The sequence below is a fragment of the Homarus americanus genome, unplaced genomic scaffold (genome assembly GCF_018991925.1).
Source record: "Homarus americanus isolate GMGI-L3 unplaced genomic scaffold, GMGI_Hamer_2.0 scaffold39155, whole genome shotgun sequence".
Taxonomy (NCBI): domain Eukaryota; kingdom Metazoa; phylum Arthropoda; class Malacostraca; order Decapoda; family Nephropidae; genus Homarus; species Homarus americanus.
The window spans coordinates 19,902,494-19,917,741 of NW_024737042.1; the positions used below are offsets into that span (position 1 = coordinate 19,902,494).

General features: G+C 45.8%; 1 protein-coding gene across 1 annotated transcript; it reads right to left on the bottom strand.

Annotated features, from left to right (window-relative positions):
- Positions 1 to 10,181: 10,181 nt before the first annotated feature.
- LOC121872541 lies at positions 10,182 to 14,617 on the bottom strand. Its single transcript, XM_042375326.1, has 3 exons — positions 14,596 to 14,617; positions 10,865 to 10,966; positions 10,182 to 10,522 (listed from the first exon to the last, which is right to left on the bottom strand). The coding sequence occupies exons 1-3, from the start codon at positions 14,615 to 14,617 to the stop codon at positions 10,182 to 10,184; spliced, it is 465 nt and encodes a 154-aa protein (XP_042231260.1).
- Positions 14,618 to 15,248: the final 631 nt, after the last annotated feature.

Sequence of the window (15,248 nt, forward strand, 5' to 3'; positions counted from 1 at the left end):
GCCTGTCCCCGTCACCACTCATCCATCGCCATAGGACTTTTGGGGGTATAGGGGTTCTGCTGATAATTAATAAGAAGTATGATGAGCTGGATGATGGCTGTGGGTGAGTGTATTTACGTGGTGAGGTAAGATCGCAGGCTGCAACCACACATCTTGGCTCTCCCTTTTCCTGATCCAGTTGTGCAAGTGTTATAACGACTAGGGAAAGGGAGAGTTGCATTGGACTGCCGAGATCCCAGTTTGTTGGGTTTCGCCTTAGTAGCCTGTCATCATCCATTGCTTACGCCTGCAGGTGTAGTCTTTGATGGTTACAAGTGTTCCCTGAAGAATGCAGTGATGGGTAGGGAAACACCGGGTAACACTGAAGTCCGTTTATTATGGATGAGAGAAATACAAGTGGTGATTAGCGTGTGCCATGCACGGCTCACACAGTCAGACTGAGGCTGCCTTGCCATATGGCTGCTTCGGGCAATGTTGCCACATAACACGTGCAGTGTTGCCACGTGATTATATATATAAATGCTACTCGGCACAGTAGCTTATGTACAGGGTTGCTACTCAGCACAGTAGCTTATGTACAGGGTTGCTACTCGGCACAGTAGCTTAGATACATAACCTACATCTCCCTCCCCCCTCACGCTCATAGTCTTTGTCTTGAGCGGACTTCTTAGTCCTAAGTAGCTCCGAGCGTCGAGGTGCACTGTGGGACTCGTCCTCGGTCAGGGGGCCAGCAGCAGGGGGTGGGACTGGCTGGAGGAAGCGGCGGTTCCTCCACCAGACACGGCCGCTCGGCATCCTGACCTTGTAGTCCCGCGACCGGCCGACGCCCATCACTATGCCAACCTTGTGCCGACGTGTCGTCGTCGGGTCCTGGACGCGGACAAGGGCACCAATCTCCAGCGGCTGGAGAGGGCGGGCACGGTCGTCATACCGAGCCTTGGCGTCCTGGGCACGTGTAGCGGCGCGGCGGTAGCAGCTCTCGGCTCTGGTCTGCCAGTCCTTCGCAAAGGCCTTGGCGTGCGCAGGAACGCAAAAGCGGAGGGGGTGACCATACAGGATCTGGGCAGGGGAGCTTCCAGTGCGGGTGGGAGTGGACGCGGGTTCTGGGCAGCTCTGTGCGGCAGTGCCAGGCGCGTCGCTCGTTGACTCACGCACCCTGCTGGCGGTGTACCGAGCAGCTGTGATCTGCTCGGGAAAGTCTCTGAGCACCACGCCTAACTCCTTGCAGTGCTCCCACGACAACAAGGGTGTAGCGAGAGTAGGCTGCACGTCGATCCATCCGTGACACGACCTGTCGCCATAAGAGATCTCTGCTTGAAAGGAGCCCACAGCGTCTGGCATCTGGGAACCGTCCGCATTGTAGTACTGCAGCTGCGGCGGTGGTCCCAGGCCACGTTTGGTGAGGCCCAGTTTCTGGAGGTGCTTCAACCCAATCACCGTAGTATCGGCGCCGGTGTCCGGTATCACCTCGATGTGACCCGACACATCACCGTGTGTGACGGCGACGCGGATGGTGGGGGAAGGGGTAGCCCTGGGGCGTGTGGTCGGTTCCACCTTCCTGATGTGAATCCGCTGCTGCTTGGGGCTGTGTGGGCCATCTGGAGGGGGCTGCGTGTGAACCACCCCGAAGGAAGTGCGCTGCTTTCCTCGTCGTCTCGGGCTTTTGGGCTTGGGTTGGCGGCAGCACTTGTCGTAGTGTCCATAGCGACCGCAGGCCTGACACTTGCGGCCTCGTGCAGGGCACCTGTCTGTGTTAGACCAGTGGCCCTTACGGTCACATCCACGACACAGTGCGCCAGCGGCCGGGCATGTCTTGGGGCCATGCTGCTTTCCACAGCTGCCACAGGAAGCACTAGGCGGAGACGTGGAAGAACGTGTGGCAGCCTTCGCGTTGTTGGCCGCCTTCTTACCCTTCTTGTATTGTGAGATAGCTCTCACAGCAGGAGGGGCCCGTAAGGCAGAGGTGGCGGACTTGGTGGCCTCGTACGACCGACATTCAGTCACTACCACCTGGAGTGTGGAGGAAGCGTCCAGGGGGATGAGTCGCTGCACCAACTCTTCCTGCCTGACACCTGCCAAGATCCCGTGCTTGATCCAGGCTTCCTCACATTCCTGGCTGTGTGCCTTGCAGACGTCGATCTCCTCTGACAAACTCTTCATGAGTACAAAAAAGTCGTCAAAGGATTCGTTCTCCGCCTGCTTGCAGCTGGTGAAGGCGCGGCGACGCAAAGCCTCGTTATTCCGACCTTTAACGTGCTCCTGTAAAAGGTCGAGCACATCCGTCACTGAAGATGTAGAATCAGGAGGCACTTGCAACGTGTGCTCCAAAACTCTCTGGGTCTCCAGCGACAAACACATCCGCTGAAACGTGACGTCTGGTGAGAGGGCGGGTGGGGGTTGAACAGATGCCTTGGGAGCTGTTTGTTTGGAGGCAAGAGTACCTGGAGGACGCTGGTGTGGTGGAGGAGGGAGTGAGGGAGGGTGGGTTAGCGCCAGGGTCGCCAATAGTGCATCAAAACGCGAATTTTCCTCCTCTCTTCGTATGTCCTCCCTCTGAAATTCCATCTCTCTACGCCGCTCGTCCGGGTCGTCCATCCACCTCAGAATTGTGGCAATGTCCGTCACTGGAGGTGGAGGATGAGAGTCTGCGCCCGGTGGAGGAGAAGGTGGTGGGGAGTCGTGTCTTCCATCTTGACGTTGTCCCTTCTTACCGCCCATCTTTGTGTGTGTGTGTGGACTGCACTGTTTAGTATATAAAGTGGCACCTCAACAGCTCGAACCACATATATATGACATAAACAGCGCAGAAATACGCAGAGTCCACTGTTCCGTCCGTGAGTGAGTGCGTGCGTGCGTGTGTGTGTGTGTCTGAGACAGCAGATGCACTTCGTGGTGGCCTTAATGCCGGTGGCTAGAGACGCGGCCGGGGGGGTGGTGAGATCGTCAGTGTCTTCCCGGATGTCACACGAGAAGGGTGTACGCCTGCGTGCTCCGTGGGTACCACAAAAAACAGGTCAATGCTCAACTCTCAGCTCTAGACACACACTAATACACTGACACTAACACTGCCACCGTCACCAAAAAGCACTGTGACGGCCCAACACTGCACATTGCGGCGAAACACAACACAACACACTATGAATCGACGCGCATCACCGGCAGACGCAACTGTCTCGGCATTGTTTACACACTTGTAAGTCCACAGATCCTAATCACTGCGCCATGATGGTTACAAGTGTTCCCTGAAGAATGCAGTGATGGGTAGGGAAACACCGGGTAACACTGAAGTCCGTTTATTATGGATGAGAGAAATACAAGTGGTGACTAGTGTGTGCCATGCACGGCTCACACAGTCAGACTGAGGCTGCCTTGCCATATGGCAGCCTCGGGGCAATGTTGTCACATAACACGTGCAGTGTTGACACGTGATTATATATATACATGCTACTCGGCACAGTAGCTTATGTACAGGGTTGCTACTCAGCACAGTAGCTTATGTACAGGGTTGCTACTCAGCACAGTAGCTTATGTACAGGGTTGCTACTCGGCACAGTAGCTTAGATACATAACCTACAGTCGTTTGGTTCCTGTGGTGGTCACCTCTTCCACCTATACCGCCGCTGGGGTCTTGTTGAAGCTCTGTAAGCATGTCTGCCGGATACGGGGCTCCACAGCAGATTTTTCGTTTGGGGGTTTACTCCCGTAGCTTTGTACCTACCAAAGTTAATCCGCAAGGCACCGGGGTAATGGTTGGTAGGAGACAGGACGTGTCCACGTGGCAGTGGGCCTATGTGCCGTCACTCTTGGGCCCACTGCTCCCTCGAGATCCCCTGCTGTTTAGCCTGGGCCCACGAGGCACCCAGTTACCGTGTGTTGCGACGAGGAGGCACAACAGGAGTCTTGATGGTGAAGAGGCTGTGTACTGGCAGTGGATGACTTATGCAAGTTGCTTACTTGTTCGCTACAAGAGCTAGTCAGCGGCGGTAGCTGAAAGCGAGAGGGAGCAAGCAGTGCTTGCTTCTTAACACTAACATAATGCTGCCACACTAGACGCATTTCACCACCCTGTGTGCAAACTCACACACACACACACACACACATCGTCTTCAGCCTTCATGAGGTGATAAGGTCGGTTCTGCTCGCTCGCACGGCCGTGGTCTCTTGACCGTAGAGACAGCGGCCAGCCCGGTTTGTCGGGCCCTTCCTCATCTCCTCCTCCCCATCTGGATTTATCAACATCCTTCCACCAACAGTACAGTGCAATGATTGACAATCAACCCACAACTGATATAAAAAAGTGACAATTTCAACTCGAAACAATCGTGCTTAGCGGTCAATGTTGACCACCACCAACACGGTATGAGAAGCCAAGAAAGACTCCAAACTACATGAGGGGGGGAAATGAGGACTCCCTACTCCACCCAGGTGAGGAACTATGAATTCCTAACTACTTCACCTGAGGAACAAGAACCATCTGAAGGACCTACCCGGACCAAGTGGAGGTTGTCCTTAACATCTGCAGGTTTAGTGAGGTAACGGATTAGCACCCAGGTACGACGGCCATCCAGACAGTGAGCACCAACATCAGGTCACAAGAATATCTACAAGACCAGCTCCCACAGTACCAGATCTATAGTTAATCTATTTTTTGACTATGTTTCTTATATTTTTTTGTATTTGAAAGCTTTTGTCAATCAAGTGACCCAGTCCCCGCTTTCACCATATACAACTTATCACCTCTGTTCATTGTATATTTTCAGCCTTCGGGCTGCCGTGTTATGTTAATAATCCGTTAATTATTATTATTATTATTATTATTATTATTATTATTATTATTATTATTAATTATTATTATTATTATTAGTAGTAGTAGTAGTAGTAGTAGTAGTACATACACACACACACACACACACACACACCTCGTGAGGTCCTTCATATCAACACCTACGGACTAGTTACTGCACCATGTGAACACCACTCCACCCGGTGTCTCCATAAGAACATAAGAACATAAGAAAATAAGGAGTCTGCAATAGGCCGGTTGGCCTGTGCATGGCAGCTCCTGTCGAGAGTTACTACCACTCTCTATTAACCATGAATCTATCTAGCCTCCTTTTAAAACTTTCCAGCGTTCCAGCACTTACTACAAAGTTGCTAAGCTTATTCCACTCGTCCACCACCCTATTTTGAACCAGTTCCTTCCTATCTCCCTCCTAAACCAAAACATATCCAACTTAAATCCGTTGCTACGAGTCCTATCCTGCTCGGATATTATAAGGACTTTATCTATATCCCCTTTATTGATTTCTTTCACCCACTTAAATAATTCTATCATATCTCCCCGCACTCTTCGTCTTTCTAGTAAATGTAAGTTTAGTTTCTTTAACCTATCTTGATATGGAAGGTTTCTAAGTCCCGGAATCATTTTCGTCATTCTTCGTTGCACCGACTCCAGTGAATTGATATCTATTCTATAATAAGGGCACCAGAACTGAATCGCATAATCGAGGTGCGGCCTGACTAGCGCAAGATATAGTTGCAATAAGACCTCTGCACTCTTATTACTTACACTTCTAGATATAAAACCTAATACTCTGTTTGCCTTATTTCGAACATTAACGCACTGTTTTCTAGGCCATAGGTCCGGGATTACAAGTACTCCTAAGTCTCTTTCACAAGTCGACTTCTCTAGGTTGATGTTGTTAAGGCTGTGTACATTGACTGTATTTGTTCTTCCAATATTAAGTACGCTGCACTTGCTGGTGTAGAATATAATTTGCCATTTTCTGACCTCTCCTGCAGTTTGTTTAAATCCTCCTGTAGTGCATTTGCATCCTGCCCTGAATTAATCTGCCGCCCTATTTTGGTGTCATCCGCAATCTTGCTCATGTCACTGTTGATCCCAGTATCTAGATCGTTTATGTAGATTATGAACAAGAGTGGGCCAAGTACTGACCCCTGGGGAACCCCACTGGTTACACAGCCCCACTCAGATTTAACACCATCTACGCTGACCCTCTGCATTCTATCGGTGAGCCATGATTTTAACCAATTTAAAATTTTCCCCTCGATACCATGAGCCCTAACTTTTCTCAGAAGACTCTGATGCGGTACTCTGTCAAATGCTTTGCTAAAGTCTAAGTAAATAACATCGTAATTTTCGCCATTATCTACTACCTCGTAGACTTTCCTAAAAAATGTCAGCAGATTTGTTAGACAAGATTTTCCCTTTGTAAACCCATGTTGAGAGTCGTAGATTAATTTGCTTTTCTCTAAATGCGATCGGATGCTATCTGCTATAATTGATTCAAGAAATTTCCCCACTACTGACGTCAAACTCATCGGCCGGTAAATTGACGCTGATGCTCTGTCTCCCTTTTTGAATATTTGAACATTTGCCTGTTTCCACAAGTCTGGCACAACTCCCGTGTCTAATGATTTTTTAAATAAATTTACGAGGGGTCCGCTAATCTTTTCCCTACACTCTTTCAAGACTCGAGGGAAAATTTCATCCGGCCCTGGGGATTTTGTCTTCTTTAATTTGTTTATCTTCTTAAGAACACCCTCTTTTCTGATAGTGATATTCTTTAATTTCTCTTCTTCATTTCCCCTAAATATCAGTTCCACTTTCGGAATTTTCTCACGAATTTCGTCTGCGAAAACTGATAAAAAGTAGCTGTTTACTACTTTGCTTATTTCCTCATTGTCATCGATCACTTCCCCCCTCCCTGACTTTAAAGGCCCAACTTTGTCCTTGACCTTTGTCCTATATACCTGGAAAAATCCCTTGGGATTCGCCTTGGATTCTCATGCTATTCTGATGTCGTAGTCCCTCTTTGCCTTCTTTACATTTTTCTTAACATTTCTAGATAGTTCATTATTCCTATTTCTGAGCTGCTCCTCCCCTCCCTTTAATTTCTTATGAATTCCTTTCTTTATTCCTATGTCATGTTTAAGTTTTCTGGTCATTCACCTTGGCTCATTCTAATTTGACCAAATTTTTCTGTATGGTATATTTTGTTCTTGTGCTTTACGTAGTATACGAGTGAATATATTATAGTCATCATCAATTGTTGTGTCACCTGTGACCTCACCCGTTCCTAATGGGGACTGACTTGACTGTTCCCAGGTTGACCTCACCTAGGTACCTTCTTAACCCGATAATCCGCCAATCGAAAGTTTGGGACTCTGACCATATTGTCATTGTTTTTCGTTTCCCAATTTTGGGTGAACCTGATTTATCTGTGTTTACTGTTACCTAGTTCTTCCCCTACTGTGATATCTCTGATAATATTTTCTTTATTTGTTAATACTAGGTCCAATATATTGTCACCTCTAGTAGGTTCTGTAATTAGTTGTTTCAAAAAATTGTGCTGTAATGAGTCTAGGAAGTCTTCAGATTCATAGTCACTTACAATTTTGTCCCAGTCAATATTTCTGAAGTTGAAATCCCCCATAATGCATAGGTTGTTATATTTTGTTGTCCTACTCATTTCCTGCCATATGGGTTGAGCTGCTTCTTTCCCAAGACTTGGGGGCCTGTAAATTACTCCCATAATTAGTTTTTCTCTTCCTACCATAATTTCTACCCATACAGACTCGGTTCCTATTTCACCCTTTATTGAATTATTAATACAACGTTTTAATGTATCCCTGACGAAGAGTGCGACCCCTCCCTCCTTCCTACCTTCCCTGTCCTTGTGAAAAAGGTTGTACCCTTCTATGTGGTACTCTGAAAAAAAAATAGCTCTTCAGATTCATCCAAGTTTCGGTGATTGCTATGACGTCTACATTCTCGGTACATACAACAGCTCTCAGCAAGTCTATTTTATTTCTAACGCTACTACTGTTTGTATAGTATACATTTAAACCTACTCTTCCCTGGTCCTGTTTTGCCCCTTGTCTTGAGTAACCAATTTTACTTCCCAGGACCTGCTTGTTTTTTGACTCCCACTTACCCCGACCTCTCTCTACTGGAATAACCCCCTCCCCCCTTTGGAGTGACAATTTCACGCTCCACGGATGCAGACAACGTCTTTACCCCCTCACGAGACAAGTGTACTCCGTCGCGACTGTACAGGTAGTCGTTGCCATAGAAGGGTTGCCAGTTATCAATGAATGCCCAACCATTGTTTGTACAATGTTTTTCCAGTCAGCAATTTATAGCAATTACCCTGGACAGCCATTCACGACCAACTCCTCTTCTAGGCAAGACACCACATGCTATCGGGAAACCTCCCCTATCTCTAACCTTCCCCAGCGCCTCCCTATACCTCTTGAAAAGTTCCTCACTCCAAACCTTTCCTATGTCGTTACCTCCCACACTAAGACACACTACTGGATTGGTACCCTCCCCTGACAAAACCCTATCTATCCTCTCAGCTACATACCCTATCCCAACCCCAGGAAAACACACCCTAGTCGTACGTTTCCTATCTCTTGCACAAAATGTCCTATCTACAAACCTCACCTGGCTGTCCCCAACTACCACAACCTTGCCACTAGGCAGGGTTTGAACAACTGCCCATTTCTCTCCTTTTCTCTCCACACCGTCCTGCCTCTTCTCTTCCTCGTCCTGCCCCTTCTCTACCCCGCCAGCTTCCTCCAACACCTGGTAGGGGTTACTGCACTCCACACCAGATTCAGATTCAGATTTGCCCCCGAGGGGGCTAGTTTATTGGGCACCCCCTTACATCCTGTGCAAGGTGAAGCGCAGAAGCGTTTACAGCGCCCAACAGGAAAGTATGAAAAGTTCATACTTGCCTTTATGACTCGTACATTAAGGGCGTAAAAGCCTGAAGGGTCATAGGTTCTGTCAAGTTACATAAAATGAGAGAATGATGAGTGTGTGGGGGGAAAGTTCCCGGTACATTTTATCTGTTTATGGCAAAGAGTGGCAGGTCCCTAATAATGTCAAATGCCAGGCCTGTGACTAGGAGGAGGGATAGCACTCCACACCCTGGTCAGGTTTCCTGAGTCTGACCGTAGTCCCCTTGGAAACAACCACTCTCCACGCCTGCTCCTCCTTCGCAGGTGTCCTGCTATTCAGGACACCTACCTGAAGGAGTTCAGTCCTGAGGGCTTCGTTCTCCCCCTTTAGAGCGTCTATCTCACTCCTCAACTGCACCAGCTGACTTAACAGAGTGGCCAGGACTTAACAGACAAGATCGGGGTCGGTTTATTCATGTATTGTACATATTGGTGTGTTTGACATTAGACCAGTGGTTCTCAGAGTCCCAGGTCACATTCCTCCCCTTGAGATCCCAGATTTCCTCAATTCCTCCCCCATTTTGAACTGTCATTTAGTAATATTTTCACCATTGTACTTTTACAGTGGTAATTATTGAAACAATTTATGAAACTAAATTGCTTTATTAATTGCCATCAAATTATAAAAGAAATCCATGGGGACAGCTGCCAGCCTGGTTTGTCAGGCCCTTCCCTTTTCCCATCTCTTCCTCCCCACCTGAATTTATCAATATCCTCCCACCAACAGTACAGTGCAAAGATTGACGATTAACCCACAAATGATATACAAAAGTGACAAATTCAACTCGAAAGAAAGAAACAACTGTTAGAGTGACAATAAGTGCTTAGCGGCCAATGTTGAAGCTGCCGCGGAGCTAACACACCCAGTCCCCGGTACACTCACCACCACCAACACTGGATGAGAAGCCAAGAAAGATTCCAAACTACATCAGGAGAAAAATGAGGACTCCCTACTCCACCCAGGTGAGGAACTATATATTCCTAACTACATCATATGAGGAACAAGAACCATCTCCAACACCCTGTGTGAGCTGAAGAACCTTCCCGGACCAAGTGGTGCAGCTGTAGTGAGGTAGCGGATTAGCGGCCAGGTATAACGCAACGGCCATCCAGTGAGGATCACAAGAATATTTACAAGACCAGCTCCCACAGTACCAGATCTATAGTTAATCTTTATGTTGACTCTATGTTTCTTATGTTTCTGTATTGAAAGCTTTTGTCAATCAAGTGACCCACTCCCCGATTCCACCATATGTAACTTATCACCTCTGTTCATTGTATATATTCAGCCTTCGGGCTGTCATGTTATCTTAATAAACCGTTAATTATTATTATTGTTATAGAAAACCGAGGAACAAATCCAGTTTTGCTCGAAGGTCACCACGCTCACAAATGTTGAGACGTTCTCGTTTTTAAGTCAACATATCCGTAACAGCACTTAAGGCACATTCAACCAAGTATGTTGTTGGGAAGGGCAAAGGCACTTGCTGAGCCTCTGTAGCTATTTTTTCATATTTGGCAACAACTTGGGGATCCAGCCACTTGAAGTGTTGTTTTGAAGCATGGATCGGTTTCATACTGTCATCATTTTGCCTCGCCATTAGCTCGTCGATCTGATCAGACTCCATTTTAGCCAGGCAGTCATTATTTTCCCAGTTCAAGAGAAATGGCTGAGCAATCCAAGAAGGGAAGTTCATCTGCTTCATATCAACGAATCTGTCGCTCAGGTCATCATGGAGGTTGGAGAGGTGTTCTGAGATTATTTGTAAGATATTTTGTGATGGATAATATTTACTGTGATGTGGGAAGTGAGCGAGGTTATTTCTCAAGACCTGGGCCTTAAAAAAAAAGCAGTTTACTGATAAAACCAAACATTTTCGTTTTGCAATCCATGAGACTCTTCTGTTCACCTTGCAGTTCCTTATTTAATGCATTTAATTTACCAAAAATATCAGCAAGATATGAAATCAAGGCCTTGGCTTCATTAGATTTCATGAACTGGAAGTCAACAACTGTGAAACTTTGTTGAAAAAGACACGCTTAGCTATGAAGTTTGTTTTCCAGTATTGTCCCATAATATATTACAGACAGTCACTGCCAATTCCTGATTCGTACACTCGGCCAATAGTGATATCGGCCTTCACATCCAGACCGCCAGTTGTTGGCAACTTGTAATAGCCACAGTTATCAAATGCCACTGGAGCATCATATTAACATGAGCACGCTTTTCAAACCTCAATAATCGAATAGTCCCAAACAGGATTAAGTCTGAAGCAGCAGTTTTTTGTAAACTGTTAATTCGTGATCGCCCTTATAATTGTGTATATTGGTATTTCGTTTGATATATATGCACAGTGTACAAAGTACATTCTTTCCCCGTTTGGAGTTCCTCCCATGACTAAAATTCCTCCCCAATTCCTCCCCTGGGTGCCAAGTGCCTCCCGTTGGAGAATCACTGCTTTAGACTAAAGATCAACGCTGCATCAGTTTCTTCTTTAATTATTTATTTTTTAATCAGGAGAAGTTACAGTTGCAGCACTGTGACGCCTTTTGTTGCATTTGCCGGATGTATATCTGCCCGTGACCGGTTACACCTTCTCTCTTCTTCCGTTCGACCACGTACTATCCTGGCCCACTACACACTATACCCAGCCACCTATGCTTTTCTCTTGGCCCAATACACACTATCCTTGATCAACTATACACTCCTAGCTGGATATACATTCTGCACCCCCCTCCCCTCACCAAGGATACACTCTCCGCTCATTAGAAATGCACTGAGAATGACATGTGATCAGCGGTATGCGAGCTTTTACGAAACAGATGTCAATATTCAATATTCGCAGTAATTTCATTTCCTAATAACTTTGGTAGCTTGAACCGCAAGTCTTCAAGGAGCCATATTGCGAGAGAATCAACCCTCGTATTGATTTCCGTAAGACGACCCTCTGCCGGACAGGTCGTGGAAGGTAAATAGGTAAAGTGAACCTTGTGGCAGTACCATACAGAGGCTGACTGGTGTGTTCTCTTCGCATTAATTAACCATAAACTAATTACAAGTTAAGGTACTTGTCTTGTACACTGTAATGGTTTCATGTTTCAGTAATAAACTTAAACCAACTGTCATACAATTCTCGTGTCGTGGTAGTATTCAAATTTTCAGTAATTAACTTTTAACTAATTGCAATTTAGGATACAAGTCTTGCCCTTAGCGTCTATTCCCAACAATTAATGTTAAACAGATTATTGCTGTACAATTTTTGGTACAGGTCTTGTGTTCTGGTGTCATGATCGTGATAATGGCTCACCTGAAAACCTTAAGGATTCATATTACGCTCAAACGTCCACAAAACCTTCCGAGTCCCCCAGTGGAAACGTCCCTCGTTTTCTCTGTTCCTGGGTGACGTCATCGATAGGCCGTCTTTGTTTGTAGGGAACTTTGAAAATAATCCGCGGATTTCGTAGCAGACGCTGTATGTTGGGACCTGTTGCCATCCAACCCTTTGTAATCAATTTAATTTTGCTTTTGATAGCTGAGTCAGAGCATTGTTAGTGAAGATAGTAGTAGGGAATGAAACTGAGTTCATAGTCTCAGTTTCAACGTCAGAGTGTACAGTAAATTAATTCATCGAAATAGAAGTAGGTGGACTCCATGGGCCTATTTTGAGTGGGTGCCGCGGGCATTTCTACCGTTAGTAAGTGCCCGTCCCTTCATCCATACAGGTATGCCTTTCCACTCTGTATTATAATTCGCCCTTCTTTAAGTGATTTGACCCAATTAATAGTTGATTGTGCAAGTGTTACAGTAACGTAGTTGATATGCTCTGAGTGAAGTCATATTTACGTCTTTAACGTCCCCTGAAATGTGATGTTGTCACTGTTAGTAAGTGCCCGTCCCTTCATCCATACAGGTCCCTAACGCAGCCTAGGCCGTGTCTGTAGCGTGGATGTTGTATCCACTATGTCTGGGGAGATGTCCGAGGTCCAGTAGGATCAGTTACCTTCGTGAGACCCGGCCGCCAGACACTTCAGACTACCTATGGGCCCCATAGCTGGCTCGTCTGGCCCTAACGCTCGGCCTGCGAGGTGACCCCGGATCACCAAGCCACACACCACTACCAGCCCCCATCATTGGTGGATGAGTGTCTAACTCAGTAGGGCTATTTGTGTGGTGGGATTAATCCACTGGGATCTTCAGAGTTCGTCGGAAAGTACCCCATGGTGGCTGTGTAAGTGATCGTGATAATGGCTAACCTGAAAACCTTAAGGATTCATATTACGCTCAAACGTCCACAAAACCTTCCGAGTTCCCCAGTGGAAACGTCCCCCGTTTTCTCTGTTCCTGGGTGACATCATCGAGGTGCTAAGTGACTATAAGAGTTATGTGTTATTGAGTATGTCCACCCAGTAGGGTTGTGAGTGTTATTGAGTATGTCCACCCAGTAATGGTGTGAGTATGTTGAACCTGAGGGCATAGTACCAGATTTCGTCTGTTGGTATATATATATTCTTTCTCCTAATTCCATATTAATGTTTAAATAAATTTTGTATTTGTATATTGTGTCTATTATTTACCTACAGTATTTACCGTTATTTCTTCCCTACTACTTGTTACTATCATTACATCTACCCACGAGCCTCCTCTCGTCACGCTACCAATGGTAATAAGTATGAAAGTAAAAGGAATTGTTACTGACACACAGGCCCTTAGAAAATGGTGGCAGCTCAGGCCCTCATACTGGAACTGTTTCTTCGCTTGTAATTGAAGTTAACTTTTATTAGATTACAAACAAAAGGTCGCGAGAAGTGTTTACTCAAGCTAGCATGCGACAAACAGTTTTGTTGAGGTTCCTTTAATGGCTGAAAAGTTACGTAGCAACCAAGATATGTGAGGGAGGCGGACGGAATGACAGCACAAGCAATATGGCGACATTTTATTCCCTCGATTTCATGCGGATAAGAAACAAAAATTAAAAAAAAATCAGTATAAACAGAAGTTATACATAAATCTTCTGAAATCAGAATACAGGTGTCACCGTTTTCCATAAGTTTGACAATATCGTAAAGTCAGTGCAGAATGGATAAAGTGTAGAAAAACAGTGTTTATCTTACGTGGCCACTGGCCGGAGAACTACATCCTCGGAGAAAGTAAACGAGTGACACAGACTCCTGGCCGAAGATAATTTTATTGTGTTGTGATCTTAGGTTGTCATCACACCTTAGGTTGGTGTATGATGTCTAAACTAAATGTCTATACCTTGCTTGTTACCATGCGTTTCAATTAATTAGTCACGAGTGACAAACATACACACACGCGCGTTATTCATCCAAGGATTTTATACCTACAATCCGTTAAACTCAGAAAATTATCACTCAGAAATGAGTCTGCAATGGAGAGTGGTGATAACACTGGTAGTGTGGATGGTTATTCATTCGTTTAGATTTATTAACCCGGGCACAGAGGTTAAAGGTCATTTGGTGTCACGTATCCAATATCACGTCATGTAGTCGCGGACTCTTCCACGTTGGACACCCAGCCAGACGACCAGAGAGGTAGAATCAACTGACGATCTGGCAACAATGTGTGTGTGTGTGCGTGCGGGGGTGGGAGGGATAGAGGAGGGGGAAAAGATGGGGGGTACTTGAGTTCCGTGTTGTATTATATAATCATATATAATTTTCATACAAAAGGGTGATGGAAGTGGAAGCTGTGATTATGGTATAGAAATACGTAATTACAGTAGCATTACGTCGTTTGATTTATTGGGGTGTAATTGGTTATCTCTAAGCTAGGGCTCCAAAGCCAATGAAACACGTAACCTTTACCTTCCCGAACTACTGCTACCATTCCTCGGGTAAGGACAGTAGGGGAAAATAGGTACCAGTCAATGATTGATGTCGACCAATTTCTTAGGTATAATTATTTTCCAAATCCGACAAATAACTTTAAGCTGATACACATTTTTAGGTGCAAGGATCTTGAGAACAGCTGAGGACAACCCTTTCACTAATGCTGTTGCAATTCACAGATATACGGTTAGACGAGAGCACTAGAACTGTCCGGAGGCGGCTTCTTGAGGCGGGTATCCACCACAGGATTCCCGCCAAGAAAGAACGACTGACAGAGGAACACCGTGCTGCCAGACACGCTTTCGCTCGTTGACACGCTGACCAGTCGCTGGAATTCCGGGACAGAGTTGTCTTCACAGACGAAAAGACCTTTGCATCAACCAATCACGGCAGAATGCACGGGGGGTAGGGGCAATAACACTAGGTAACAATGATACATCATTTTGTACAGAGCACCAATTAACAAATGCAATAAAACACACTAATACAAAGGTTTTATGAATTCTTACACTTATGGTAACATTTTAGGAACTGCTGTATGTAAATTATATGCAAAGGCTATAAATCAAGACCTGCTAAAACTACAAAACCAATCCTATGATGTAAATAAAAACTAGAGTGCTACCTCT